This window comes from Chiloscyllium punctatum, chromosome 30 (assembly GCF_047496795.1).
Source record: "Chiloscyllium punctatum isolate Juve2018m chromosome 30, sChiPun1.3, whole genome shotgun sequence".
Classification (NCBI taxonomy): Eukaryota; Metazoa; Chordata; class Chondrichthyes; order Orectolobiformes; family Hemiscylliidae; genus Chiloscyllium; species Chiloscyllium punctatum.
This window is the reverse complement of record NC_092768.1, coordinates 22,841,833-22,868,360: the sequence shown is the minus strand read 5'-3', so window position 1 is coordinate 22,868,360 and position 26,528 is coordinate 22,841,833. Positions and strand designations below refer to the sequence as shown.

The 26,528-nt window shown below is 40.9% G+C and overlaps 1 protein-coding gene across 2 annotated transcripts; it reads right to left on the bottom strand.

Annotated features, from left to right (window-relative positions):
• Positions 1-1,570: 1,570 nt before the first annotated feature.
• On the bottom strand, positions 1,571-25,704 carry LOC140455273 (butyrophilin subfamily 1 member A1-like). 2 transcript variants are annotated; one of them, XM_072550015.1, is made up of 8 exons: positions 25,571-25,704; positions 23,592-23,698; positions 19,160-19,507; positions 16,317-16,601; positions 13,990-14,109; positions 7,849-7,875; positions 5,786-5,812; positions 1,571-3,732 (listed from the first exon to the last, which is right to left on the bottom strand). In XM_072550015.1, the coding sequence occupies exons 2-8, from the start codon at positions 23,650-23,652 to the stop codon at positions 3,224-3,226; spliced, it is 1,377 nt and encodes a 458-aa protein (XP_072406116.1). In that variant the 5' UTR covers positions 23,653-23,698; positions 25,571-25,704; the 3' UTR covers positions 1,571-3,223. The 2 variants fall into 2 exon arrangements, with proteins under 2 accessions (XP_072406116.1, XP_072406117.1); XM_072550016.1 differs by having other exon boundaries at positions 1,571-3,516.
• Positions 25,705-26,528: the final 824 nt, after the last annotated feature.

The following is a 26,528-nucleotide window of genomic DNA, read 5'->3' as shown; positions in this document are numbered from 1 at the left end:
TCACTGCTATCCATGTGCATGTCCAGCAGTCGCTTAAATATTCCTTATGACTCTGCTTCCACCATCACTGCTGGCAACACATTCCATGCATTCACAACTCTCTTCGTAAAGAACCTTCCTCTGATGTCTTCTCTATACCTTTCTCCTCATATCTTAAAACTATGATCCCTTGTGCCAGTCAATTCTGCCCTGGGGAAAAGTCTCTGGCTATTGACTCTATTCCTCTCATTATCTTGTATACCTCGATCAGGTCGCCTCTCTTCCTCCTTCTCTCCAGACAGAAAAGTCCAAACTTAGTCAACCTCTCTTCACAAGGTAAGCCCTCCAGTCCAGGCAGCATCCTGATAAACCTTCTTTGCACCCTCTCCAAAGACTCCTAAAGTAGGGCGACTAGAACTGGACACAGTATTCCAAGTGTGGTCTCACTATGGACTTGTAGAGTTGGAGCAAAACCTCGCAGCTCTCAAACTTGATGCCCGTGTTAATGAAAGACAAAACACCGTATGATTTCTTAACACCTCTATCTACTTGGGTGGCAACTTTGAGGGATCTATGTACTTGAACACATGTACTTCCTCCACACTGCCAAGAATCCTGTCTTTAATAGTCAGCATTCGAGTCTGGCTTTCCAAAATGCATCACTTCACATTTGTCCAGGTTGAACTTCATTTGCCATTTCTCAGCCCAGCTCTGAATCCTTTCTATGTCATGCTGCAGCCTGCAATAATCCTCAATACTATCAACGTCACCTCCAGCCTTTGTGTCATCTGCAAATTTACTAACCCACCCCTCAACCTCCTCATCCAAGTCATTTGTAAAAACTACAAAGAGCAGAGATCCAAGAACAGAGCCCTGTGGGACCCCAATCAACACTGACCTCCAGGCAGAATACCTTCCATCTGCATCCTTTAGTGCCTTACTGCATTTTGCTTAAAAACACACATGCAAGACCTGAGCTGATCTGAAACTAACTAATTCTTCACTCTAAAGAATCTTCTTCTTTCTCCTCTTCTTCTCAGAAGCGCAGCTCTGTGATCTCCACAGGACTAACACTGCCGAAAGTTAAAGTAAAGCTAAAAGTCTCTCAGTTATATACATTTGCCTTATAACTAAAGCAAAATTAAGAATCCCAACCAATGTTCAAGGCCCCAGCATGTACTATGTTGGGTCACAAACTAACTAAAATAAACAGAAGCCCAGTAATGCACAAATCCAAACACTCTGTAGCCAGAGATACCTGTAAGTTAATGTATTAACATTAGACACACAGAAATACCTACCAATATCTCACTCAAAATCGAGACACATGATACACCCCAAATATCATTAATAAAAACGTAATTGCCACAGAATACATCACAGGATGCAAAGTGAGAATTAAAAAAACAGCAGAAGAAATATCAGCTCCAGACTGGGATGTGAATTGGTTGTATTACGAACTAAAGCAGAGAGTAATGAAGGAAGGAGAGATGATTCCTTAAACAAATTTAGTAAATTATGGAGGATTAAGACAAACCCTTCACTGATCTCATTCAATTAACGGCATAGAAACTTACATTTAGTAGAAAACAATTTAATTTTGCAACATTCCCATTATAATTAAAATAAAAATACAAAATAAAAACAAAATCAACAGTGACATACAGCAACTGACATAAAATAAAGAAAGACACTGCAATTGTGAGAGCAGTGATTTAGAGTTTACCTGTCGAAAGACAACAAAGCAAATTTTTAAAAAAGTTACATTTAAACTAATAGTTTGATCAGAAAATATAGTTAATTACCTAGTATGTAAACAAAATATACAGACGCAAAGAATCTCAAATATCTTTTAAAAATCACTGCTGGTTCTGGAGTACATTGTCCCATTATAAATTCTTATGAGAATGTAAATATTAAAAACATTGATCCCTTGCATTTTCTCTTCACAGATACTGACTATGTTGGCACGTACAACTGGAATTTTCTGTTTATTATAATCACCAAATTGCCAATGAGTTCTTATACTTATGAAATGTATGAAATGGAGAGAGTAAGGCAAAAAGAGGAGAAGTAACTTTTTCACTATACAGCACCGGTTTTGTTTCATTAGTTCACAATATTTCTCAACATGTTGAGATCTGCAAAGGTGATTTCACTTCAGCTTCTAAGGTGCATTGTTTGGACTTGGAGATCACCCTGAGGGGAGAGCAGCATTCCCTGTGGCCAGTAAGCTGACCATGAGCACCATTAGTTGGTATTTTATAAGAACGCAAGAACATTGAAGTAGAAGTAGGAGTAGACCTTGGCCTTTTGAGCCTGTCACTTAATACAATCATGGCTGATCTTCTACCTCAACCAACCCCTGCCACTGCCCTCTCCCCATATTGCTCATTTCTGAGGGATAAAAAAAAGTTATCATTTCAGTCTTGAATTTGCTTCAACAATGGAACATCCATTACTATAATTTTCAGCTGACCAGAATAAGAAGTAGTTGAGGTGAACCAGGTTAACCATACATGTCTGAAATAAACGGAGAAATGAAAAGAGATATTGATGGGCTTGGAAGGGGTGAGAGGGGGCCTCATGTGAAGCATAAACACCAGCACCGGCAGTAATAAAGTTTGAAGCCAGCTCCAGGAATGGCACCTAGTTTTTAATTTAGCTACATTTGAGTCATCTTCAGTTTGTAGTTCAATAAATTTGAGCTACATTCTTGTCACTTGGTGAAAAGGTAAAAACATGGTTTATACAGACTTGTGGGTTCAGAAACACAGAATATCATAGAGTCATTGAGTCAAAAAGATGTACAACATGAAAGAGACCCTTTGGTCCAACTCATCCTGGCCAACCAGATATCCCAACCTAATCTAGTCCTTCCTGCCAGCACCCAGCCCATATCCCTCCAAACCCTTCCTATTCATATACCCATTCAAATGCCTTTTAAATGTTGTAATTGTACCAGCCTCCACCGCATCCTCTGGCAGCTTATTCCATACATGCACCATCTTCTGCGTGGAAAAGCTGCCCCTTAGATCTCTTTTATATCTTTCCCCTCTTACCCTAAACCTATGCCTTCTAGATCTGGACTCCCTCATCCCAGGGACAAGACTTTGTCTATTTACCCTATCCACGCCCCACATGATTATATAAACTTCTATAAGGTCACCCCTCAGCCTTGTCGCTCCACGGAAAACTTGGACTTCAATGGACTTCAATATTTCAATACTATCGAACCTTTCATTTAATTGGGACAGATTTTCAGACTTGTATTTTCTGAAATTTGCAATATTGGATAAAGTTTTTGTGGGAATTTGATTCCATGAAAAGTGTAGAGATGAGATTTTGTGTGTGCATTGAAAAATGAAACTGACTGAGACTCATAACTGAGATAAACACCAATCTTCTTTGGTACATCACCAAGAGATTGATGAGGACTGTCGGAGGTATTCACGACCAGATTATTTCCCAGCCATCCAATGGTCCAGAATCCATTCTCAGGTTTCAGTTCAATCTCTTCCTCCCAATTCACAGAGTCTGAAACGATGCCCAGATTCCACTCGCCTTTCCCAATCACATCCACTTCCCAGTAATGTCTCCCTGATGTGAATCCTTCTGTTCCCAGCACACAGGACCGGTCTTTAAGCCCCTTCTCAGCATTAGGTTGACTTTTCCCAGTCCATCTTACACTCTTCAGATCCTCAGACACCTCAACTTCTTGATAGTCAGTTTTCTTAAACAATTTTACAGAGGCTATGAGAGGAAACAGCAAAATTAGAGAGATTCACTCAAAGCTAGAGACAAATTTCTTCAGGATTTAGACATTAAATAAATCCAGTAAATCCCAATAAAGTTTGAGGATTCCCTTTTTGATAAGTTTCCATGTATTGTACTTCCTCTGACTGGAATTCTTCCATCTCACTCCCGTGGATATGGTATTTTCAATGCTTTCATCAATTCTGGTGTTCCCAGTGGATTTCCAGTTGGAGAAAGAAAGGGATTATCCCAAAATGAAGAAATGAATCTTTAACAGCAGCAAACTATTGATTATTCCACAGGGCAGATCATAACCTCTCAGAGGGAGTGACTGGGGTGGGCAGGGATGAGGGAGCAAAAGGAGGGTTATTCAAATTAATTACAAAATCAAAGTTGATGGACTGCAGAAGGAGGCCATCATGCCTGCACTAACTATTTGAATTAATATTTCACTTAGTGACATAATCTTGCTTTCTCCCCATAACTTGCCCATAATACTTTTTTATGATAACAATCGAATGCAGTTTGAAATGTTTAAAAATGGAACAGAAAAGGTTGATGAGGATAATGTTGTATATAGACTTTCAAAAGGCATTTGGCAAAGCATCACACAATGGAGTGGTGAAAAGAATTATAGCTCATGGAATAATAAAGGGACAGAAGGAACATGGATACAAAATTAGGTGAGTAATACGAATCAGACAGTGACAGTCATTGGATATTTTTCAGGTTGGAGGAAAGTATGCTGCAGAGTTATCGGGGATTGGCACTGGGATCCTTGCTTTTCCTGATATATATTAATCATCTGGGTTTTGGTGTGTAGGGGACAGCTTCAAATTTGAAGAGTTATATGAACTTTGTAAGCATTGTAAACTGTGAGGAGCACGTTATAAAATTTCAAAAGGACATAGACAAGTTGATGGATTGAGCAGAGAGATGGCAAATGAATAAGGACAAGGAGATTGCGCTGAATGAATGAAAGGTATTTGTTAGACTTCAACTACAATATTGTGTACAATTCTGAGTACCATACAGGTATGTGCACACGTTGGAGTGTGTGTAAAAAGGACTTATGAAAATGGTTCCAAGACTGAGAAACTTCCATTGAGGACAGATTTGAGAGATTCGGGGTGTTCTCCTTTGGAAGAAGAAAGCTAAGAGAAGATTTGATAGATGTTTTCAAAGTTAAGAGGTATGGATAGATAAACGTTTTCCATTTGTAAAAGGATCAAGGTGAGACAGCAGTGAGGTAAAGTGATTTGCAAAAATAGGAAATGTGATGTGAGAAAATATTTTTCACGTAACGTATGGTTTGCCTACGGAATGTAGTGTGTGCAAGTGTAATAGAGAGTCAAATACAGCAATCAAGAGGTCATTGGGGAACTTTTGAATAGAAACTACATTAAAAAGCACTGAATAAAGGCAAGAGAATGGCATTAAGTCATAATAGTTACTGAAGACACCATACAGACATGATGGGCCAAATGGCCACATTCTACGCCATAACAATTTTCTGTGATTGTTCGTGGCTTTCCTGCCTCTAAATTACTAGGAGAAAGTGAGGACTGCAGATTCTGGAGATCAGAGCTGAAAAATGTGTTGCTGGAAAAGTGCCGCAGTTCAGGCAGCATCCAAGGAGCAGGAGAATTGACGTTTCGGGCATAAGCCCTTCTTCATTCCTGATGCTGCTTGACCTGCTGTGCTTTTCCAGCAACACATTTTTCAGCTCTTGCCTCTAAATTACTCCAGTCCTGTATAACTCTCCAATGTCTCTACATTCTTTTAATTCTCACGTCTGATGGCTTTGACTTCAAATGCCTCAGTCCCTATTTTTGGAATTCTGAAATTGCTCCACCTGGAAATGTTTCCCTAACAAACAATAATGTTGATCTAACCGACATCTTTGACTAAGCTTTTGGTCATCTAACCTTTTTTCATGTAGTTCTACATCAATGATAACAGTCTTGTGAAATAACTGGACATTTTCAACTGTAAAAGGTGCTTTATAAGTGCAAGATGCTGTAGTTTTGCAATGTGGGTTTATACTTACGATAATTGATTTCCGTGTTTTTATAACCTACAAATATAAAACAAAATGTCACTTCAGTGCACCACATTTCTCATCTATTGTACAATCAAATCAGTCAATGTACAGTTACAAATTAGGAATCAAGAATGCTCTCAATTCATCAGTCTGCACTGAAATCTCAGTCAGGTTGGAGAAGAAACATATATAGAGACCATGATGGGATTTAAATGCTAGTCAGTGGTGCTATACTGTTCACTTATTTCAGGGCAGGTCTGCTTATGGGCAAACACTCTTCACTGTCCAATTTTCTTGTATTCATGGAGTCCAGCATAGATAATGACCCCCAACTGCAAGAACAGGGAGTGATAAAATGCAATATTACAGCTGACAACATATTGAGCATTGAAATTTGTATTATGTCACAGTGGGTCTCTTAAACTCAGGAAACGGAAACCTTTCCTTTCCTGGAAATTCTGATGAAGGGCTTATGCCTGAAACATTGATTCTCCTGCTCCTCGAATGTTGCCTGATCTGCTGCGCTTTTCCAATACCACACTCTCAACTTGGATCACCAGCATCGGCAGGGCTCACTTTCTTCTGGAAATCTTAGGCCAGATTTTCCAAGGAGTGGCAATCTCATAAAATCACTCTCTGTAGAATTAAGACCCTCTGACCTGCCTTTTTTCAGTCACAGTATTTATATGGTTAATCCTGTTCACTTTCTGGTCAACAGTATCCCCAAGATGTTGATAGTGGGGAGAATGCAGTGACAGTAATGCCTCCAAATGTCAAGGGGTGATAGCTAGACTTTTGTTGTTGGAGATGGTCATTGCCTGGCATTTGTGTCCTGTTAAAGTCACTTAAAACCCTCTTCACAATGAACCATATTACCAATTATTACGTCATCTGGAAGTTTTGATAATTGTCCAATAGTTCTAACATCGAACCTTTGTATCAGCACTCTTTATCCAGAAATAACCTTTAACATTGTCAAAGTTACTCAATCTCCCATCTCCTGCCTTCAAACATGTCAAACTTCTTGAGCTTGAACCTCCTTGACCTGTCCTCCATATTAAAGGTGACACCAAAACATCAGGCAAATATCCCAGCTATTGTGGGGCCTTTAAGACAAAGACATGGCTCATGGCTAGAAAGGAGAGTTTGTGCCTTGTGTATATTAAGCAACACCTCCTTCCCTCCCCTCCACACTCCCAAGATGGTACTTCCACTTCCAACATCCATCACTGCCCACTATGAACATCCTCATGAACCTTGCTGGGGTCTCCAATCCATGCCTGGCCAAAATAGCCGGGCTTGCCTTCAAGTCCATTATCCATGTTTTTTATTCCTGAGGATTGCACATACCCCTGCTGGTTGTAAGAAATAGATTTTTAAACTCCCAAATCATTAAGGCTGCACAACATAGTGAATCCGTTGGGCAGCACATTTTAAAGAAGGCAAGGTGCTAACTGACTTATACAGTGCATGAGAAATATTCCCTGATCCAGTCACCCTGGAACGTTCATTCCGTTTCTGTTCCAATTAACCACTTTCTATTGATGTATGACACTTTTAAATGCCATGGTGGTTAAGTTGAGGCACAAGTCTCCAGTGCAGCTGTGTGCATATCCATAATTTCCTCAAGAAGGTCTTATCTTTGCCAGAGAACATACACCTTGCAAAAATTCATGTTAACTTGCTTTGATTATTCCAAAACCTTTGTAGTATTAATTTTTATTCAATATTACAAACTCAAGAAGCTGACACAACACCCTCAGCCCAATTAATTGTTTTGATCATTTTGAATTGAGCATTTCAATCCCGTCGTTCTCCAGCAAAACTTTCTTGTCCATTGTTGTTCAGAAGTCTGTAATCAGAGCCAATGTTATTTTCCAACATCTCTAAGCTTTCTAAGATGCACACCATCAGAATGGAGTGCTTCTCCTGTGAATTCTATTGCTGTCCATATTCATAAAAATGTTCAATATTATGGAGGTAAAATTCCAAGTAACAAAAACATAGCTTTCTGATTTTAATCTTCATAAATCATGGAATTTCTGGAATGATTCAGAAATATCTCTTACCTTCCAAAATGCAAAACAGTTGCAGCTCTGAAAGTCAAGAACATAGTGAAGTATTATTGAGAGAGGTTCCACACCCTTTACAATAATAAGCACTAATTCAGCATTCAAGACACTTTTCACGTATATGGAATTACAGAGGAACCTCGATTATCCAAATACCACAGAAATATTAAATCAAAGACGGGTGTCCAACACTGATTGCGTCTTTTGTTTACATTGATTAAAAGTGTTGCCGAGAACAGTCTTGGACTGATGGGAATGCAGGCACCGTCTCTAAATGACTGACCTCCTGCCCTTATTCTGTCTCTCCCCACACTTTCCCTGGAGTTCTACACATATACCTAAACTCCTCTTCCCCAGATAATCTCTCCAACATTATCCTGTACGGAGCAAAGATGGAACCTGTCAAAAAGTTGCAGTAAAAAGTTGTGTGTGTGAGTTTGTGTGTGTGTGCCTGTGTGTGTATTTGGAGACTCACCCCCTAAAGGCAGTTGCAGCAGCAGTCTTCTTGGTATCCAGTCCGGTTGCCCCAGAGAGGGGCGCGGGGGCAGATCGGGGGGCAGTGTTGGGGCGGGCAGAGGGCAGTGTTGGGCAGGGTAGGTGTTGGATGGGGTTGGGAGCAGTATTGGACGGGGTTGGGGGTCGGGCAGGGGGGCGGGGGCTCGTGCGTGCTGTGACGCTGGCTTATCTCCAGAATAGGAAGCAGATTTTACAGAAAACTCTGTGCCCCAGAGGAAAGGCATTGAATCGATTAACCGAATAATCAATTATCCAAATGAAATAGTGCCTGCCCATCTTTTGGGATAATCGAGGTTCCTCTGGGTTTATGGAACTAGTTTCAAAGATAAATAACAGCAACTCTAAACAACTGAATTATGTTTTAAACTTCTACCACAGAATCCATACAGTGCAGAAAGAGGTTGATCAGCCCATCGTGTCCACACCAACCCTCTGTAAAGCATTCCACCCACCCCCTGAACCACAGCCAGTCCATCTAACCTGCACATCCTTGGACTGTGGGAGGAAGCTGAGCATCTGGCAGAAACTGCAGCACAGTGGGCAGCACGGTGGCACAGTGGTTAGCACTGCTGCCTCGCAGCGCCGGAGACCCGGGTTCAATTCCCGCCTCAGGCGACTGACTGTGTGGAGTTTGCATGTTCTCCCCGTGTCTGCGTGGGTTTCCTCCGGGTGCTCCGGTTTCCTCCCACAGTCCAAAGATGTGCAGGTCAGGTGAATTGGCCGTGCTAAGTTGTCCGTAGTGTTAGGTAAGGGGTAGATGTAGATGAAGGGGTATGGGTGGGTTACGCTTCGGCGGGGCGGTGTGGACTTGTTGGGCCGAAGGGGCTGTTTCCACACTGTAAGTAATCTAATCTAATCGAATCACACTAACGAAATGTACAAACTCCACACAGGCAGTCGCTCAAACTGGAATCAAACACATGTCCCTGGCACTGTGAGGCAGCAGTACTAACCACTCAAAGTTTGATTACATTTTGACTGAAGGACAAATTTGCATTTATATCACATCTTTCATAAGGTCAGAATTTCCAAGTTACTCTACAACCACTATCAAGGATGGTCAGAACTGCTATGAAGCAATTACACATTTTGCAAACAGGCTGGGTATAATTTTATTTCATACTAATTGCTCTCTTCATAACTAAGTAGGAACTAAGTGTCATGCAGAAATAAAATGGGATACAGAGCACATCTACAGTCTGGTGACACAAATGTGTTTCCTTTTGTCTAAAACATTGTAACAGTGTATGGTTGTGGTACCCTGACCATTTCTTATTGAAAGGAAATTCAAAAGTTCGCCAATATGCATTTTAATACTCTCCAAATTTGATATGAATTTTACAATTTCTAATCTCCAGCTTCATGCTCCACTGTCCTTAAAATGCATCCTTTGGGAAACACCATAAGATGCTTGCTTAATGTGAAAGTCAACAAGGTCAATGGTGCATTGTGGGGAGTCTGTCCTTGACTGATTCATTGGATATCGAAGTGCATCTGAGAAAATTAACAAACAGTGAAATGCACAACTTTTCTTGGAGGAACCTGATAAGAAACAGATAAGTGAATGTTCTTAACTGTGGCTGACAGAAAGTCTGCGGTAGTGAGTTCTTTCTTGATTATATGTTGTATTGAGATATGTCCCTTGATTAAACTTAAAAATATAAGTCATAAGTATTAAGTTAGCCTGGAGCAGCGTTTTGCAGAATAAGACAATGCTATTTTCTGGGTCTGTAGATTGAAAGAAACAAAAATGGTGTTTAGGAGAGAGATATGCTCTTCTTGTCAGATCTGGGATTTTAGGGAGAGTTTACGGTTACTGAGGATGACATCTGCAATAAATGCCATTGGTTGTGAATCCTATCAGATTGAATGGATCAGTTGGCAAGACAATTAGAAGCAATGAGGAATTTACCAGGGCAAGGCGATGTGATGGATGGCAGTTATAGGGAGGGGGAAAAGTTGCAGATACAGTCACACAGAATGGTTAACTCCAGGTAAGGTAAGAGAGTAGGCAGGTCGTGCAGGAGTCTTTTGTGGCTATCACAACTTCCAACAAGTACACTGCTTTGGAAAATGTACGAAGTGATGGATTCTCAGGGGAATGTAGCACGAAGATCCAGGTTTCTGGTAATGAGACTGGCTCTAATGCAATGAGGGGTTCGTTCGGTTTCAAGAGATCAATTGTGTTGGGGACTCTCTAGTCCAAGGCACAGGCAGACATTTCTGTGGCCAGCAGCGAAACATCAGAATGGCGTGTTGCCAGAATCAAGGATGTCTCAGAGAGGGTGCAGAATGTTCTCAAGGGAGGGAGGGAGGGAGGGAGGGAGAGAGAGACACACACAAGCAGGAGGTCATTGTACATATGGTACCAATGACATAGGAAGGGAAAAGGATGAGATTCTGAAGGGAGAATAGTGAATGATAGGCAGGCACTTAAAAAGGAGGTCCTCGATGATAGACTCATCTGGATTACTACTGGTGCTGTGAGCTAGTGAGGGCAGGAATAGGAGGATAGAGCAGATGAATGCATGGTTGAGGAGCTGGTCTATGAGAGAAGGATTCACATTATTAGATCATTGGAATCTGTTCTGGGGTAGACATGACCTGCACAATGATGGATTGTACTTGAATTGGAAGGGGATTAATATAATGGCAGCTAGATTTGCGACAGCTGCTCAGGAGGATTTAAACTAGTAAGGTGGGGGGATAGGACCCAGGGAGATAGTGAGGAAAGAGATAAATCTGGAACTGGTACAGTTTGTATCATTGTATCATCAATAATCACAGGTGAGGTGCTGGAAGACTGGAGGTTGGCTAACGTGGTGCCACTATTTAAGAAGTGTGGCAAAAACATGCCAGGTAACTATAGACCAGTGAGCCTGACATCGGTGGTTGGCAAGTTTATGGAGAGAATCCTGAGGGATAAGATGTACATGTGTTTGGAAAGGCAAGGACTGATTAGGGATAGTTAACATGGCTTTATGCATGGAAAATCATGTCTCACAAACTTGATTGATTTTTTTTTGAAGAAGTAACAAAGAAGATTGATGAGGGCAGAGCAGTAGATGTGACCTATATGGACTTCAGTAAGGTGATCGACAAGGTTCTCCATGGGAGACTGGTTAGCAAGGTTAGATCTCAGGGAATGCAGGGAGAACTAGTCATTTTATACAGAACTGGCTCAAAAAGGTAGAAGACACAGGGTGGTGGCAGAGGGTTATTTTTCAGACTGGAGGCCTGTGACCAGAGTGCCACAAGGATTGGTGCTGGGTCCACTACTTTTTATCATTTATATAAATGATTTGGATGTGAGCATAAGGGGTACTTAAGTAAGTTTGCATTGACACCAAAATTGGAGGTGTAGTGGACAGTGAAGAAGGTTACCTCAGGTTACAATGGTATCTTGATCAGATGGACCAATGGGACTGAGAACTGGCAGATGGAGTTTAATTCAGATAAGTGTGAGGTGCTGCATTTTTGGGAAAGCAAATCATAGCAGGACTTATCCACTTAATGGTAAGGTCCGAGGGAATGTTGCTGAACAAAGAGACCTTGGAGTGCAGGTTCACAGCTCCTTGAAAGTGGAGTCGCAGGTAGATAGGATAGTGAAGAAGGCATTTGGTATGCTGTCCTTTATTGGTCAAAGTATTGAGTACAGGAGTTGGGAGGTCATGTTGTGGCTGAACAGGACATTGGTTAGGCCACTGTTGGAATATTGCGTGCAAGTCTGGCCTCTCTCCTTTTGGAAGGATATTGTGAAACTTGAAGGGTTTCAGAAAAGATTTACAAGGATGTTGCCAGAGTGGAGGATTTGAGCTATAGGGAGAAATTGAATAGGCTGGAGTTATTTTCCCTGGAGCATCGGAGGCTGAGGGGTGAACTTATAGAGGTTTATAAAACCATGAGGGGCAAGGAAAGGATAAATAGACAAAGTCTCTTCCCTGGAGTGGGAGAGTTCCAGACTAGAGGGCATAGGTTTAGGGTGAGATGGGAAAGATATACAAATGACCTGAGAGGTAATTCTTTCACGCACGTGTATAGAATGAGCTGCCAGAGGATCGAGGCCAGTACGACTGCAACATTTAAAAGGCATCTAGATGGGTTCATGAATAGGAACTGTTTGGAGGGATATGAGCTGAGTGCTGGCAGGTGGGACTAGATTGGGTTGGGATATCTGGTCAGCATGGACGGGTTGGATCAAAGGGTCAGTTTCTGTATTGTACATCTCTATGACTCTATGATTCTAACATTCCCAAAGGACAGTTCCATCTAAAAGTGCTGAAAATATTCAACTGATCAGACAGCATCAGTGGAGGGAATACTAAAGTTAAAATTTCAGGTCAATCAGCTTTCCTTAGAGCCTGGGTAAGAAGCTAAACTGGCCAGTATTTGTTCTGATCACTGTACAGTAGTAATGTAGTGTGGGATAAATGCTGAAACAGAGGGGGTAGGATTGGTATCATAATGTTTCAGTTGGACAGTTTGTTGATGAAAATGTCCTGAAGTCTCACTCAAAGAAGAAATACAGTTAAGTTGTGAAAATGAGAGCATTCTTTTCAACTGGTGTGAATGGGCTGCGGCCCTACAATTCGGATCATTGAAGATCCACATTATTGTAAATAATTTCTGAATCCGTCTGTTCAGAGATGCTATTATACACCTCTGGAGCAGGTGAGACTCCTGTCTCAGGAGGTAGGGAGCTTAAAAATGTGTTGCTGGAAAAGTGCAGCAGGTCAGGCAGCATCAATGGAGTAGGAGAATCGACGTATCGGGCATAAGCCCTTCTTCAGGCAAGATTTCTGAAGGGCTTATGCCCGAAATGTCGATTCTACTGCTCCTTTGATGCTGCCTGACCTCCTGCGCTTTTCCAGCAACACATTTTTAAGCTCGGATCTCCAGCATCTGCAGTCCTCACTTTCTCCTCAGGAGGTAGCGACACTACCACTGCAACACAAGCTCCACTCCATGTTGTTGTATTCATTTTCCTGGACAATCTATTCAGACATGTTATGACACACCTCTGGGGCAAGTGAGACTTGAACCTGGGCCTCCTGGTTCAGAGGTAGGGACACTACCACTACCGCACAAGCACTCCTCCACATTGTTGGACAAGCCATATGAAACTGCGTCATCCGTTACTCTAACCTTTGAGCTATCTTATTCATACAGGTGTAATCCAAGTCAGACCGTGCATGACTAGAATCAAGAGTGACCTACTCAGTGCCTTTCATGAGGTCACATGATATACAGTGAGAAATGATCAGATTAGAGTAGCTTTAATTCCATGGGTGATTTTGAGTTGCTCCGTGAGCTCCATGATATCAGAGCCAGAGAAAAACATGCCAGGTGATCTTCTCTTCATTCATATAGTATGATAATAATCAGATGTGAAGGTGTGTCAGACACAACAGGAGTGTAGTATAATGTGGTTGGGGAAACAAAACAGATGGAACTTCATTTGTCATTCATTATACCAGAAGCAGAAACAGAATTATCATGAAATCAATATCTCTGGCCTCGTATCTGGACCTCTGTCCAATAACACAACAAGGCTGTTACTTATACAGCATTTTAAACAGTCTTTTTACTGGAATAATACTGAATTGCAAGTTGTGCTCCTACCTTTGATCCTTTTACGTTTTCTTCTATGGAAGATTATTTCAAGAATGATAATAATAATCACAAGGGCTACAAACACCCAGAAAACTATCAGCCACACGTTGATCTTGGGAAAGAATATTTCTAGAAAATAAAACAAAAATAGAATCAATAGAAGAAAACACTTAGTAGAAGACTCACGCCACTCCATTCACTCCACCCAATAATTCCTGAAGACCAAAGACACCAAGATAGAAGAGGATGAAATAATGGTCTCCTTTGACATAACAGCCCTGTTCACATCCATCAGCATCAACCTGGCCAAGGAAACACTGACGACACTATTAGAAGACCCAAAGACACATACACCAAACACCACCAACTACATCAGCAAGGACAATATCATCAAGCTAGAGGGTCTATGCCTTTCCACCCACTTCACCTTCAACAACAAAACCTACAGACAAACCAACGGACAACACATGGGATCTCTAATGTCAGGGTTCTTAGCAGAGGCAGTAATGCACAGACTCGAACAAACAGCTCTGCCAAACATTCAACCCAAACTTTGGGTCCACTACATGGATAACACCTTTGTCATCACTAAATGAAACAAATTAGTATAAAGCTTCAAGACCATCAATAATATGCTTACTGGCATAACATTCACTAAAGAGGAGGAAAATAACAACAAACTACCATTCCTAGATGTCACAGTAGAGCGAACAGCCAATGGGCAACTTCAAACCAGTGTCTACAGGAAAACAACACATGTGGACCAAATATTGAACTACAGAAGCAATTATCTCAACATCCACAAACGAAGCTGCACCAGAACATTATTCCAACAGAACAAAAACACACTGCAACACAGAGGAACTATGCAGGACAGAGGAAAATTACCTCTGGTTACCCAATGAACACAGTCCGCCGATTTTTCAGCAACAAATCCAAACAAGCAGACAAAACAAGTCCAGAAGCCCTTGCCCCTCTCCCCTACACCAAAGACATCTCGGAAATGACCGCCAGACTACTCAGACCCCTTGGCATCATGGTAGCCCACAAACCCACCAACACACTAAAACAGCGGCTAATGAACTTGAAAGACCCAACAAGCAAAACTAATGTCATTTACAAAATACCATGCAAGGACTATAACAAACACAACATTGGATAAACAGGCAGAAAACTAGCCACCAGAATACATGAACATCAACTAGCCACAAAATGACATGACCCTGTCTCACTGGTATCCTTACATACAGATAAGGAAGGACACCACTTCGACTGGGACAATACATCCATCCTAGGACAATCCAAACAGAGACATGCATGAGAATTACTAGAAGCATTGCATTCCAACTGGAACTCTATCAACAAGCAAATTGATGTGGCTCCCATTTACCAGCCCCCTGAGAAAAAGAACAGGAAATGACATCATCACAGGAAATGGCATTACCAACACAAGAAAACACAAATATATAAATAGAAAGCAGGAAGCACCAGCAGTGCTTTGTCTGGAGGCTCACTGAAGATGTTACCTAGTACAGTGACAAGACATCTGAAAATGAACCTTCCAGCTCAGCAAGTAAACCTACAACCAGAACCTCAACCTGAGCTACAAATCTTCTCAAAATCGCTAACAGAATCAATGTCTCATTAGAAATATGCAATCTCAATAAAGGTTTCAAGTTTATTTTGGTCATCAGACTCGTACCAGATGTCTACCTGCTGACTCAAGGCACCTATAACACCAGAGGTTCAGAGCTTGGGGCATTCACTTTAACTGTGGCAGCATTTACTTAGCACAGATTCAGGGTTGATGGAAAATTAGTGTTTGAATGAGCACAGATCACAGAGTAGGTGGGATGGGGTTGGAAAACATAGATGGAGTAACATAATCACTACAAGTATTGTGTACAAGTTAATTGATGGAAGAAAGAAAGAATATCTTCTTCAAAATCAGAAGCTTATCATTTGGTAGCACCGTGCATTATTCTGGGTACATCAAGAGTTAGCCCGAACATAATTGCAATGGGGGTTTACAAGAAGCCTAATACAGGGAGTTAAATTGCACAGAAAAGGGAAAATCTTTGAAGTTCATGCATCTTTCTGCTGCAAACTGTGAGCTCTATTGAACCACGAGCACATGTAAACAGATTTGAGAAAGGGATCTGGTTTGTACTCAGCTGTGGTCCCTCAGTTCTTGACTAACCGGCTGGAAAATACCATTAGGAATGCACACAAGAGCAGAATTGATAACCATTGAATGAATACCTTCAGGACAGGAGGAAACAGATTTGCATAATAAGTTTTGTCATAAAACAAACAATAAAAGGTTGTTCACATACCTGGTATCTGAAGACGGGCTTCTTTTGCTTTGTTCAATAAATTGTTTTGCATTAGACAGGAGAATCTGTTCATGGAGTCACTTGTTACATCAATTTGAGTTAAAACAGTAAAAAGGCCATTGCTATCTTTTTGGTGAGTTGTTTCAGGTTTTGCATTCGCAGCTTTTTGATTTCCATCTAGCCACTGCACACTTGGTTCAGGATACCACCCATCTGATTTACATGCAAGACGAACTCCTTTGCTACTGGTTCCCTCCAAGTGAATCCAAGGCGGCTGTCCAATACCTGCAATTAGAAGTCCATTCTCTGTGACATTAAAAATCGTTAATATGATCAATGAAGATTACTCTCCTAATGTTTACTGTGGCAGTGGATAGATAATTGATATGATGAACCAAGATCTGCTAACAAAAGATGAATTATGTTGCAGTCCTTGTTTCACAGCATCCCACTTTTTTCAAACCAAAGTTTGAAAAAAAAACTGAAAATAAAATTGATGGGTATGGATTCTTTTTTTAAAAGTTTATGTCCAATTGTTGGCAAATAATGACGATGCAATTTTTTTGACTGCTGTGTGAATCTTGTCTGGAACATTTCAATTAAATTGAAGTTGTTATTTTAACTACCAAAACAAGATCATTTCTGTCAATTACTTCATTTTTTTCATATCTGAAATCATTATTGTTATTTTTCTCACCTTTAAAACTTGATATTCTCCCTACTGACCTTCACAATTCTACATATACTCTAAGTAATAGAGTCAAAACTGTGACGTTTATGTCGCATTCCGCACGAAGATGCATTTGTCAATCAATCACTCATTCTCACTGACATACATCAGCTCCAAATCCTAACAGTAGTAAATTTCGAATCATTTTTATTTTTTCCAAATACCCAAGACTTTTTATCATTTACCTCTGAAGGATTTTTCAGTCTTAAACCATCTTCTGGACCCCTTCATGTTTTCTCTGCATGTTCACAATGCTACCAACTCAATTCTCCTCTACAGATTGGAGTGACTGGGCTTGTATACACTTGAGTTTAGAAGGCTGAGAGGGGATCTGATTAAGACGTGTAAGATTATTAAAGGATTGGACACTCTGGAGGCAGGAAACATGTTTCCGCTGATGGGTGAGTCCCGAACCAGAAGACACAGTTTAAAAATAAGGGGTAGGCCACTTAGAACAGAATAGAGGAGAAATTTCTTCACCCAGAGAGTGGTGGGTGTATGGAAAGCTCTGCCCCAGAAGGCTGTAGAGGCCAAGTCTCTGGATACTTTCAAGAAAGAGTTGGATAGAGCTCTTAAGGATAGTGGAATCAAGGGTTATGGGGATAAGGCAGGAACAGGATACTGATTGAGAATGATCAGCCATGATCATAATGAATGATGGTGCTGACTCGAAGGGCAGAATGGCCTATTCCTGCACCTGTTGTCTATTTTCTATTGTCTACATACTCCTTATATTCCATTGGCTCCTTTCCTCTTGCTCGGTCTTTGTAAACAGTTAATCTTTCCTCCTATAACCAGGCATCATTCCCTTACATAGACATGGCACAGTTGGTTAAACTCTCACCTCTCTAACCTCTAGGTTGTATGTTGAAGTCCCACTGCGTAGATGAGAACAAATAATCAAGGCTGGTCAAGTTGCAATATTTTGGAAAAAGCTGTTAAACCAAGGTCCTGCCTGCTCTCCCAAACAGCATAAGTCAAAGTCTGGCAATTAGATCATTTATGGTTGAAACAGTGTCTGTTGTCCAGTTTAATGCATGTTGTCCAGTCTTTCCAATTCTGACTGATGGACAACAGTAAGACAAGCTCAGCAATAAATCTTTGAGGCATTTTTATGTATAGGTTGCAAGTGACTGTAGAGAGCAACAGTTGTAATCTAATGTTGTTTCGAATCAATTATTATTTCCAAGTGATTCAAATTTGAAATGAATAAACAAATTTCTTTACTTTAGGATTAACAGGGTTTTTCTTCAAGTTCAATTGGTTGAATAGTTGTTCACGACATTCCACCACCACAACAGTGTTCCCAGTACTGTATATGGGAGTTTCTTTCTCTGACCTCTTTTTTTCTGGTTGGTAAGTCACTTGATAAAACCCAGTTCATTATTTCACACCTTGCAAGTAGCATAGAATCCCTACAGTGGGGAAGGAGGCTATTCAGCCCAAGAAGTCCACATCGATCATCTGAAGAGCATCCCACACCCTACACTTCCTTTGGCTAAAGCACCTAGCCTGCACATCTTTGGACTGTGGAACACCGCCAGAGCACCTGGAGGAAACCTACACAGACACATATAACTCCATAATTGCCCGAGAGTGGAATCGAACCCCCATCCCCTGGCGCTGTGAGGCTGCAATGCTAATCACGAAGCCACTGTGCTGCCCCGTATGCGTTAAAGGTCTGGGATTCCTGTTATGTCCAAATTAAAGAGATATCATCCTGATGAACCAAGTACACCCCCGGTCTTCACCTGCATTAATAAACTAAAAGAAAATGAATTGAGTGAAGTCTTACGTACAACAAATGCACTGCTTCTGAGTAAACATTTAAACTTATTCACTCATATATTCTCCTAATGTGAAGAAAAAGCAAAAAAGGACAGGTTCTGAAACTGTAATCAAACAGTTGTATTTAAACTGTGATGATACAAATACAATTTTAATTGAATACCAGCATACATTTTCAGCGTGAACCACTAATGATAGCATTGTGGTTTAGTCATAAATATCTTTTATTTTTGGGTTATTCCGCATTTTATTTTCATGTATTGCTTTGAAGTTGCAGGTTTTTTAAAAACTTGCCAATTTGCAAATTATAACGATATGCACTAACCTCCAATTTTGAGATTTATCACTGCTTCCTCATAGCTTGACTTGAAGTCAATAAAACATGTGTAGATCCCTTCATCTGATGCTTTTAGTTTCTTCAGTTTCAGAGAAGCATTTCCATGGGGAAACTCATTTTTAAAAAGTTCAGTTCTCTCTCGGTAATCCTTATCCTGCAGATCAGGACGATCCTGTTTACCAGCGTATAAATGGACTGGTGTAGTAAAGTCTAACTTAAACCATCGAACTTCCAGATCTTCCAAAGATGTACTTGGTACCACATGGCATGGTAATACAGCATCATCACCGACAGTGACTATAATGGGTTCATCTAATCCAATGACATCAAACGTCTCTGGTAAAATATAACATTTTAAACAATGTAATCAGTGCCATGATTCTATCTGATGGTAATACTGAACAAATAAGGTCTCAGTAAAAGCTGGCATGATACACCACAAGACTAATGTTTAAAATTTGGATTTGTGATCGTCAGTCACTGAACATATGCATGAAGTTACCAATGTAACTAAAGAAAGGTTGCTGACACAAAATGGAAAAAGGGAAGGTGAAGGCCTTGTGGTATTTTCGCTGGACTATTAATCCAGACACCCAGTTATGAATTCTGGCATGGCAGATGTGAAGTTTTAACATATAAATCTCGAACATACATAAAAGATATACATTTGACCAATGAATATCGGGAATTAAAGTCTAATGATGACCATGAACCCATTGCTGATTGTCAGAAAAACTGTCCCCATTGAGAAATCCATCTCAGGCACATAATAAAGATGGAAGTGTACAGTGGTGGCAACAGTTACATAATCTGGAAAGACTTTAGTCTGAAGTCCTTACTACAACCCAGGATCGTGTGAAAGATCCTAAGGCAATATTCTAAAGATGAGAAGGGTGTTTCTCATTCTCTGTCAAGGGGAAAAGTCTAATAGCTTAAACAACATGATCTGATCATTATCATTCTTTGTAGAATCTTGGCATGTGTAAATTGGTTACTGCAATTCCTAGCATATGTCAGTAATTGATATTCAAAATAATTATTTAACAGTAATGTGCTTTGAGATGCAGAGATTATGAAAGGGATTGTGTATTAATGTATATCAATCATCCCTTTTGTCAATTACTGTACTTTTGTTTCTTGATTGTGGGATAGACCAGATCACTTCCTGTGCCTGCTCCATCATTCAATAAAATCATAGCTGATTATCCATCTCCACTTCACTTTCTTACCAGTTCCAGGGAGAAAGATAAAAATCATACAACACCAGGTTATAGTCCAACAGGTTTATTTGGAAGCACTGGGTGGTTGTGGAGTATAAGATCATAAGACACAGAATTTATAGCAAAAGCTGAAATTATATATTGAAAAAGACTTGGATTGTTTGTTAAGTCTGTCATCTTTTAGAATGACCATGTTGGTTTCAGTTCTTTCAGATGTAAATCCCAGAACTTTTTTGTTAAAGTTACAATCTGAAGTCAACTTTAACAATAGGTGCCATGTCAGCCCAGATAATGCATTGAAGGTGTGAGGTGCTCTGTGTGATACTATCTGTGCCCCAATGTTCAGATTGATTCTATTTCTAAAAAAGGAATTTATGGAATCTTACATGGATTCATGCAGTTTTTGAGCACCATAAAATGTAATTCTGCAAGTACAAATTCACCCCATAAACCCATGACACAGACAGAATGCAGAGCTGGGCTGAGAAATGGCAGATGGAGTTCAACCTGAATAAATGCGAACTGATGCATTTTGGAAGATCAAACTCAAATGCTGAATATAGGATTAAAGACAGGATTATTGGCAGTGTGAAGGAACAGAGGGATCTGGGTGTGCAAGTACATAGATCCCCCAAAGTTGCCACTCAAATGGATAGGGTTGTTAAGAAAGCATATGGTGTTTTGGCTTTCATTAACAGGGGGATCGAGTTTAAGAGCTACGAGATTTTGCTACAGCTGTCCAATTCCCTGGTGAGACCACACTTGGAATATTGTGTCCAGTTCTGGTCGCCTTACTACAGGAAAGATACAGAGGCTTTGGAGAGGGTGCAAAGAAGGTTTACCAGGATGCTGCCTAAACTGGAGGGCTGGCCTTATGAAGAGAGATTGACTAAGCTTGGACTTTTCTCTCCAGAGAGGAGGAGGAAGAGAGGTGACATGATCGAGGTGTTCAAGATAATGAGAGGAATAGATAGAGTCAATAGCCAGAGACTTTTCCCCAGGGCAGGATTGACTGGTACACGGGGTCATAGTTTTAAGATATTAGGAGAAAAGGTATAGAGATGATATCAGAGATAGGCACTTTACGCAGAGAGTTGTGAATGCATTGCCAGCGGTGGTGGTGGAAGCAGAGTCATTAGGGATATTTAAGTGACTGCTGGACATGCACATGGATAGCAGTGAGTTGAGGGGTGAGTAGGTTAAGTTATTATATTTTACATTAGGGTTAAACCTTGGCACAATATTGTGGGCCAAAGGGCCTGTTCTGTGCTGTACTTTTCTGTGTGTGTGTGTGTGTGTGTGTGTGTGTGTGTGGTGGGGTATAAGTGTCTGTGAGAGAGTGTGTATATGTGTATGTGTGTAAGTGTGAGTGTAAAGGGGTATAGGTCTGTGAGAGGGTTTGTGTGTGGATGTAAGTGTGGGAGTGTATGTGTGAGTGTACGAGAGAAACCTTGTGTGTGCAGGAGTGTATGGGTCTATAAGGGTGTGTGTGTGGGTGTGTGTGTGTGTTTTTGTGCAGTGGGGGCACCTGTAGTGTTACATGAACCCAAAGTCCCGGCTGAGGCCACCCTCGCACAGACCTATACCCCTTTACAGTTTGTGGGGCGAATTTGTACTTGCAGAATTATATTTTATTTTGCTCAAAAACTGTATTAATTCATGTAAGATTTTGTAAATCCCTTTTTTAGATTAGAATCAATCTAAACATTGGGGTACAGACAGCCACACACAGGGCACCTCACACCTACAATGCATTATCTGGGCCAACATGGCACCTATTGTTAAAGTTCACTTGAACATGTAACTTTTAAAAAAAAAGTTCTGGGATTTACATCTGAAAGAACTGAAACCAACATGTTCATTCTAAAAGATGAGAGACTTAACAAAAAATCCAAGTCTTTTTCAATATATAATTTCAGCTGCAGAACACTATAAGCTTTCGCTACAAATTCTGTGTCTTACTCCACAACCACCTGATGAAGGAGCAGCACTCTGAAAGCTAGTGCTTCCAAATAAACCTGTTGGACTATCACTTGGTGTTGTGTGAATTTTAACTTTGTACACTCCAGTCCAACTGTCAGCACCTCCAAATTAGGGAGAGAGTGAGACAGAGAGCCATCCCCATCCAAATCTCTCAACTTCAAATTTTTTTTTTCTTAAGAAAAGCTCAGATTGTAGCCAAGTGGTTTCCAAAAGATTGAAAACTGTACAAATCATTCTGGTGGGGACGTTAATGTTAAGGTTGTGATCTCATGATTCAATCTCATTCACTCAGTATTCAAATTTCAACACGTTAGCCAAGCGTGCTTCTGAAAGGGATTTAGGAAACTTGGCTGACTTTATGTTCAATGTGTCACAGCAGTGCAGCCACTGACAATGTTGATAAAGCTTGGAAACATTTTTGCAGAAGAGATGATGGAATTGAAATGCTGGAGAGAAGAGGTCAGAAAGCTGATCCACCCTGACACCAAAGGCCAGTTAGGAAAAGAGGTTTGGGCATTTTCACCAAGACGCAGACATCTGAGAAATGGGTATATTTATAAATACAGGCCATGGGAAGAGTAAATAGGGGGCACGACAATAATTTAAATTTTGAGAGTGGGATACCGGGATGACAAGGATTCCAAAGTATAACTCTATGATGAAATTCTTCACACAGTTTACTGATGGGGAATAGATTCGCAGGAAGAGTCGTGGAGGGAGAAATCCCTGGATGCTGACATGGTGCTTGGAAGAAAGTCTAGATGAGGGAACATAGCCAGATCAAATAGGCTTGCTCATCTGTGTATGTCTTGTGATCTCGGGTAGAGATGAAACACTGACTAAGCAAGGGATTCTCAAGCAGGAAACCAAGTCTGCTGAACTACGTTACCATTATTTGAATCATATTGATAAATCCAGTAATTTCATGGTCACCATTATAGAGACTAGCTTTTTATTCCAAATTTACTTTATTGAATGTAAATTTTCCAGCTGCTATGATAGCACTTTATGCATCTGCATTATTAGGAATATTAGATTTTACATTAATAATTTAGAAACATAATCACTAGGATAATCTATTCACAAGTAGTTGGCTGCTCTAGGTTGAATGAGTTTTTCTTGTTGCCTAAAATTGTTCATCTCTAATTTAGTAACCCTCATAGGGCTAGACAAATAAGGCATCAGATTAAATTTAATATAAAAAAACTCTTTCTTACCTGGTTTTGTAATTTGAAGAATACAGAATAGGAACACAACACTGATACATCTTCTGTTCATCTTTGCACAGATTTAATTGATTACCTCAAAGAAAATCCTTGTTAACCTTTTGAAGAGAGCATCAAAATAATCAAAAGCACTGAGATTAAGCTGAAGCATGCTAAAATGAATGATTGCTAAATTTCTGATGGTCAAGAAGAGCCCTGGCCAATATTCTATTCGCCTTCTGTTTATCTGCTGCTGCACAAAGTTACCTATGCTAACTTTCTGTGTTTCGTGAACAAGCAGCCCAAGTCCTGCATTGAGTTTTCTGCCAATTTTCTCCATTTAAAAAACGCTGTTCTTTTGTTTTCCCTTCCAAAATGAACAACTTCACATTCTCCCATATTATGCTCCATTTGTCAACTTTCTGCCCGCTCAGTCTCTGCAAACTGTTTCCATCCTTCTTACGACTTGCCTTTCCACTTCTTTTTGTGTTATCTGTAAATTTGGCTGAAGTACATTAGCTTCTTTCCTTCATTGATATACAGTATAAACAGTTGTGGTCCCAGCACTGACCCCTGTGGAACCCCACTGGTTCCAGGTTGCCAATCTGAAAAGAACCCCTTATCCCTATTCACTGTTTCCTGCCCATTAGCCAATGACTAATGACTAATCCTGAATCAATGTTCTGTAATCCTTGTGGAACAAAAGATCAACTAACTTGAAACTGTTTCTCTCTTCACGGATATTACGTACCCTGCTATAAGCTATACCCAATATTTTCTTTCAGAATTCCTGATTCCACAGTATTTCACTTCTACAAAAATCAATTTTTCTCATTGTCAATTGATTTCCTGTCTCAATGGCTTCTTAAAAGGATGGGGATTCAGATTCCCACTCTCTCCTGTAGGAAGAAGTGCCTCCTGACAGCAGCTCAGCTTTGTGTTTGTGGCTTTGGCCGCAGTCAATACCCTTGTCTAAAGCCAGACTTTAGATGCCAAGCAGACAGGAAGTTCGAACCAAGGAGACAACTTTGCCACCATTTTGCTCCCTTCACCTGTAGCGCTGTACTTTTCCTGGTCTGTGCTGAATAACTCAGTGCAACTGGTTCCTTATCCGAAATTCTCTTCATCCATCAACTCCTCACCAACAAGAGACAAGGAGAAAGCAAACCTAAGATAATTTTAAAGAAAGCTCATTCTTCTCACGTATGGACACAACAGGACTCCATAATAAATCACCTACTCTGGTCTGACTTCGAATATAAAAAGATCCCCTTGTCAAAGTGGGGCTCTCCCCCAAGTTCTGGACAACATCTCAATTCAATTTAATATTGTTTTAGTTCAATTGCTGGATTTTTTTAGATTAGATGAGATTACTTACAGTGTGGAAACAGGCCCTTCGGCCCAACAAGTCCACACCGACCTGCCGAAGGGCAACCCACCCAGACCCATTCCCCTACATTTACCCCTTCACCTAACACTATGGTAATTTACTAGGGCCAATTCACCTAACCTGCACATTTTTGGACTGTGGGAGGAAACCGGAGCACCCGGAGGAAACCCACGCAGACACAGGGAGAACGTGCAAACTCCACACAGACAGTTGTCTGAGGCTTTCGGTCTTGTGCGTAGTGACAGCCTGTATTCTACATTAGATCGACGTCAGGTTTCAGAAGTGCTGCATTTTATTAGATGCAAAATATTTGAATTGTTTTGAGGGCATGAGTGGTGCTACATAAATGCAAGTTTATATTTCTACTGAAATGCGATTTAGTACGACAGAAGCCTGGGTGGAAGGCTATGTGAGGTTTAAAAACTCAAGAGTTCCTATTTAAAAAAAACTCTTTGCAGACTGCTTCCTGATTCTGCATTGGCCGGAACACACCCTGAATTGTCAAAACGTCCTCACCCCCAGGCTGACAGGGCGGAATGCGGTGGTGTACCTTAGACTCCCGAGGATCAATCAGGAACCCTTAAAACCCAGCGATTCTTACCCATATCCTGGTGAGGTGAAGGCTTCCTGAACCCCACGGACTTGGTCAGCAGCTAGTTCCTGTGTCACTGGGTTGGCATCCAGAAGCTGCAGCGAGCACCTTGTCCCAGTTTATTCTCAGCAACAAAACCAGCACCAGGGCCGCCTCCTTATTGTGGACTTACTGACCCTCAACAGAAGCAAAGAAACTCCAGCCGCTGTCCAAAGAGAAAGGGAAATGATTTCAAAATGGAGAATAATTGGGCGGGCCAGAAAGTGAAACCGTGCAAAGGATTGGTAGACCACTTAGTGATAAGCGTTTTACAACAGGGGATATTTATTCGCGGGATGTGGGCGCGGCTGATGGTGCCAGCTTTTATTGCTCACCCTGAGATGCCCTTGAGAAGGCGGTGATCAACTTAGAGAGGGAGTTTAACCCAGCCACACTGAGGGAACTGCGATCTCTTTCTCAGGCAGGATGGTGAGTGACTTGGAGGGAACTGTTGAGGAAAGGCCAACTTCTAAAATCTTCTTGCCGAAGTTCTCCAACTTGTCGGCGTTCCCGTTGTGTGTGCTTCCTGCGCGGAGGTGTCAGGTTGTTACAATCCACATGTACAACCCCCCCCCACGTCCCAGCAGCGGATATCCTGACCTTCCTGAGAAGATATGTCCAGGTGGAGGGAGAAAGCACCGATGTAGTTGTAGAAAGGTTGTTTCCTCTTGTGAGATAGTCGTGGGCCAGAAGATATAATTTCAGAAGAAAACATCACCGTTTAAAAGAGATGAGGAAGGTTGCACCTGAAGAGCAACCTTTTTTTACATGGAGGCTAATTCATATGTGGAATGAACTGTCAGAGGGAGTGGTAGATGCAGATATGTTACAATATTTAAAAGACGTTTGGACAGGTACATGAACAGAAAGGTTTAGAGGGATATGGACTAAGTGCAGCTAAGTGGGGGACTATTTAGTTTGAGTAATT

Bases quoted from the DNA above. Each gene is read 5' to 3' on its own strand.
- LOC140455273 (XM_072550015.1), bottom strand. From the start codon at position 23,652: ATGAACAGAAGATGTATCAGTGTTGTGTTCCTATTCTGTATTCTTCAA. The intron at 19,508-23,591 runs GTAAGAAAGAGT...ATATTTTACCAG, and splicing joins TCTTCAAATTACAAAACCAG to AGACGTTTGATGTCATTGGA. The intron at 14,110-16,316 runs GTATGTGAACAA...TTTATTTTCTAG, and splicing joins AGCCCGTCTTCAGATACCAG to AAATATTCTTTCCCAAGATC.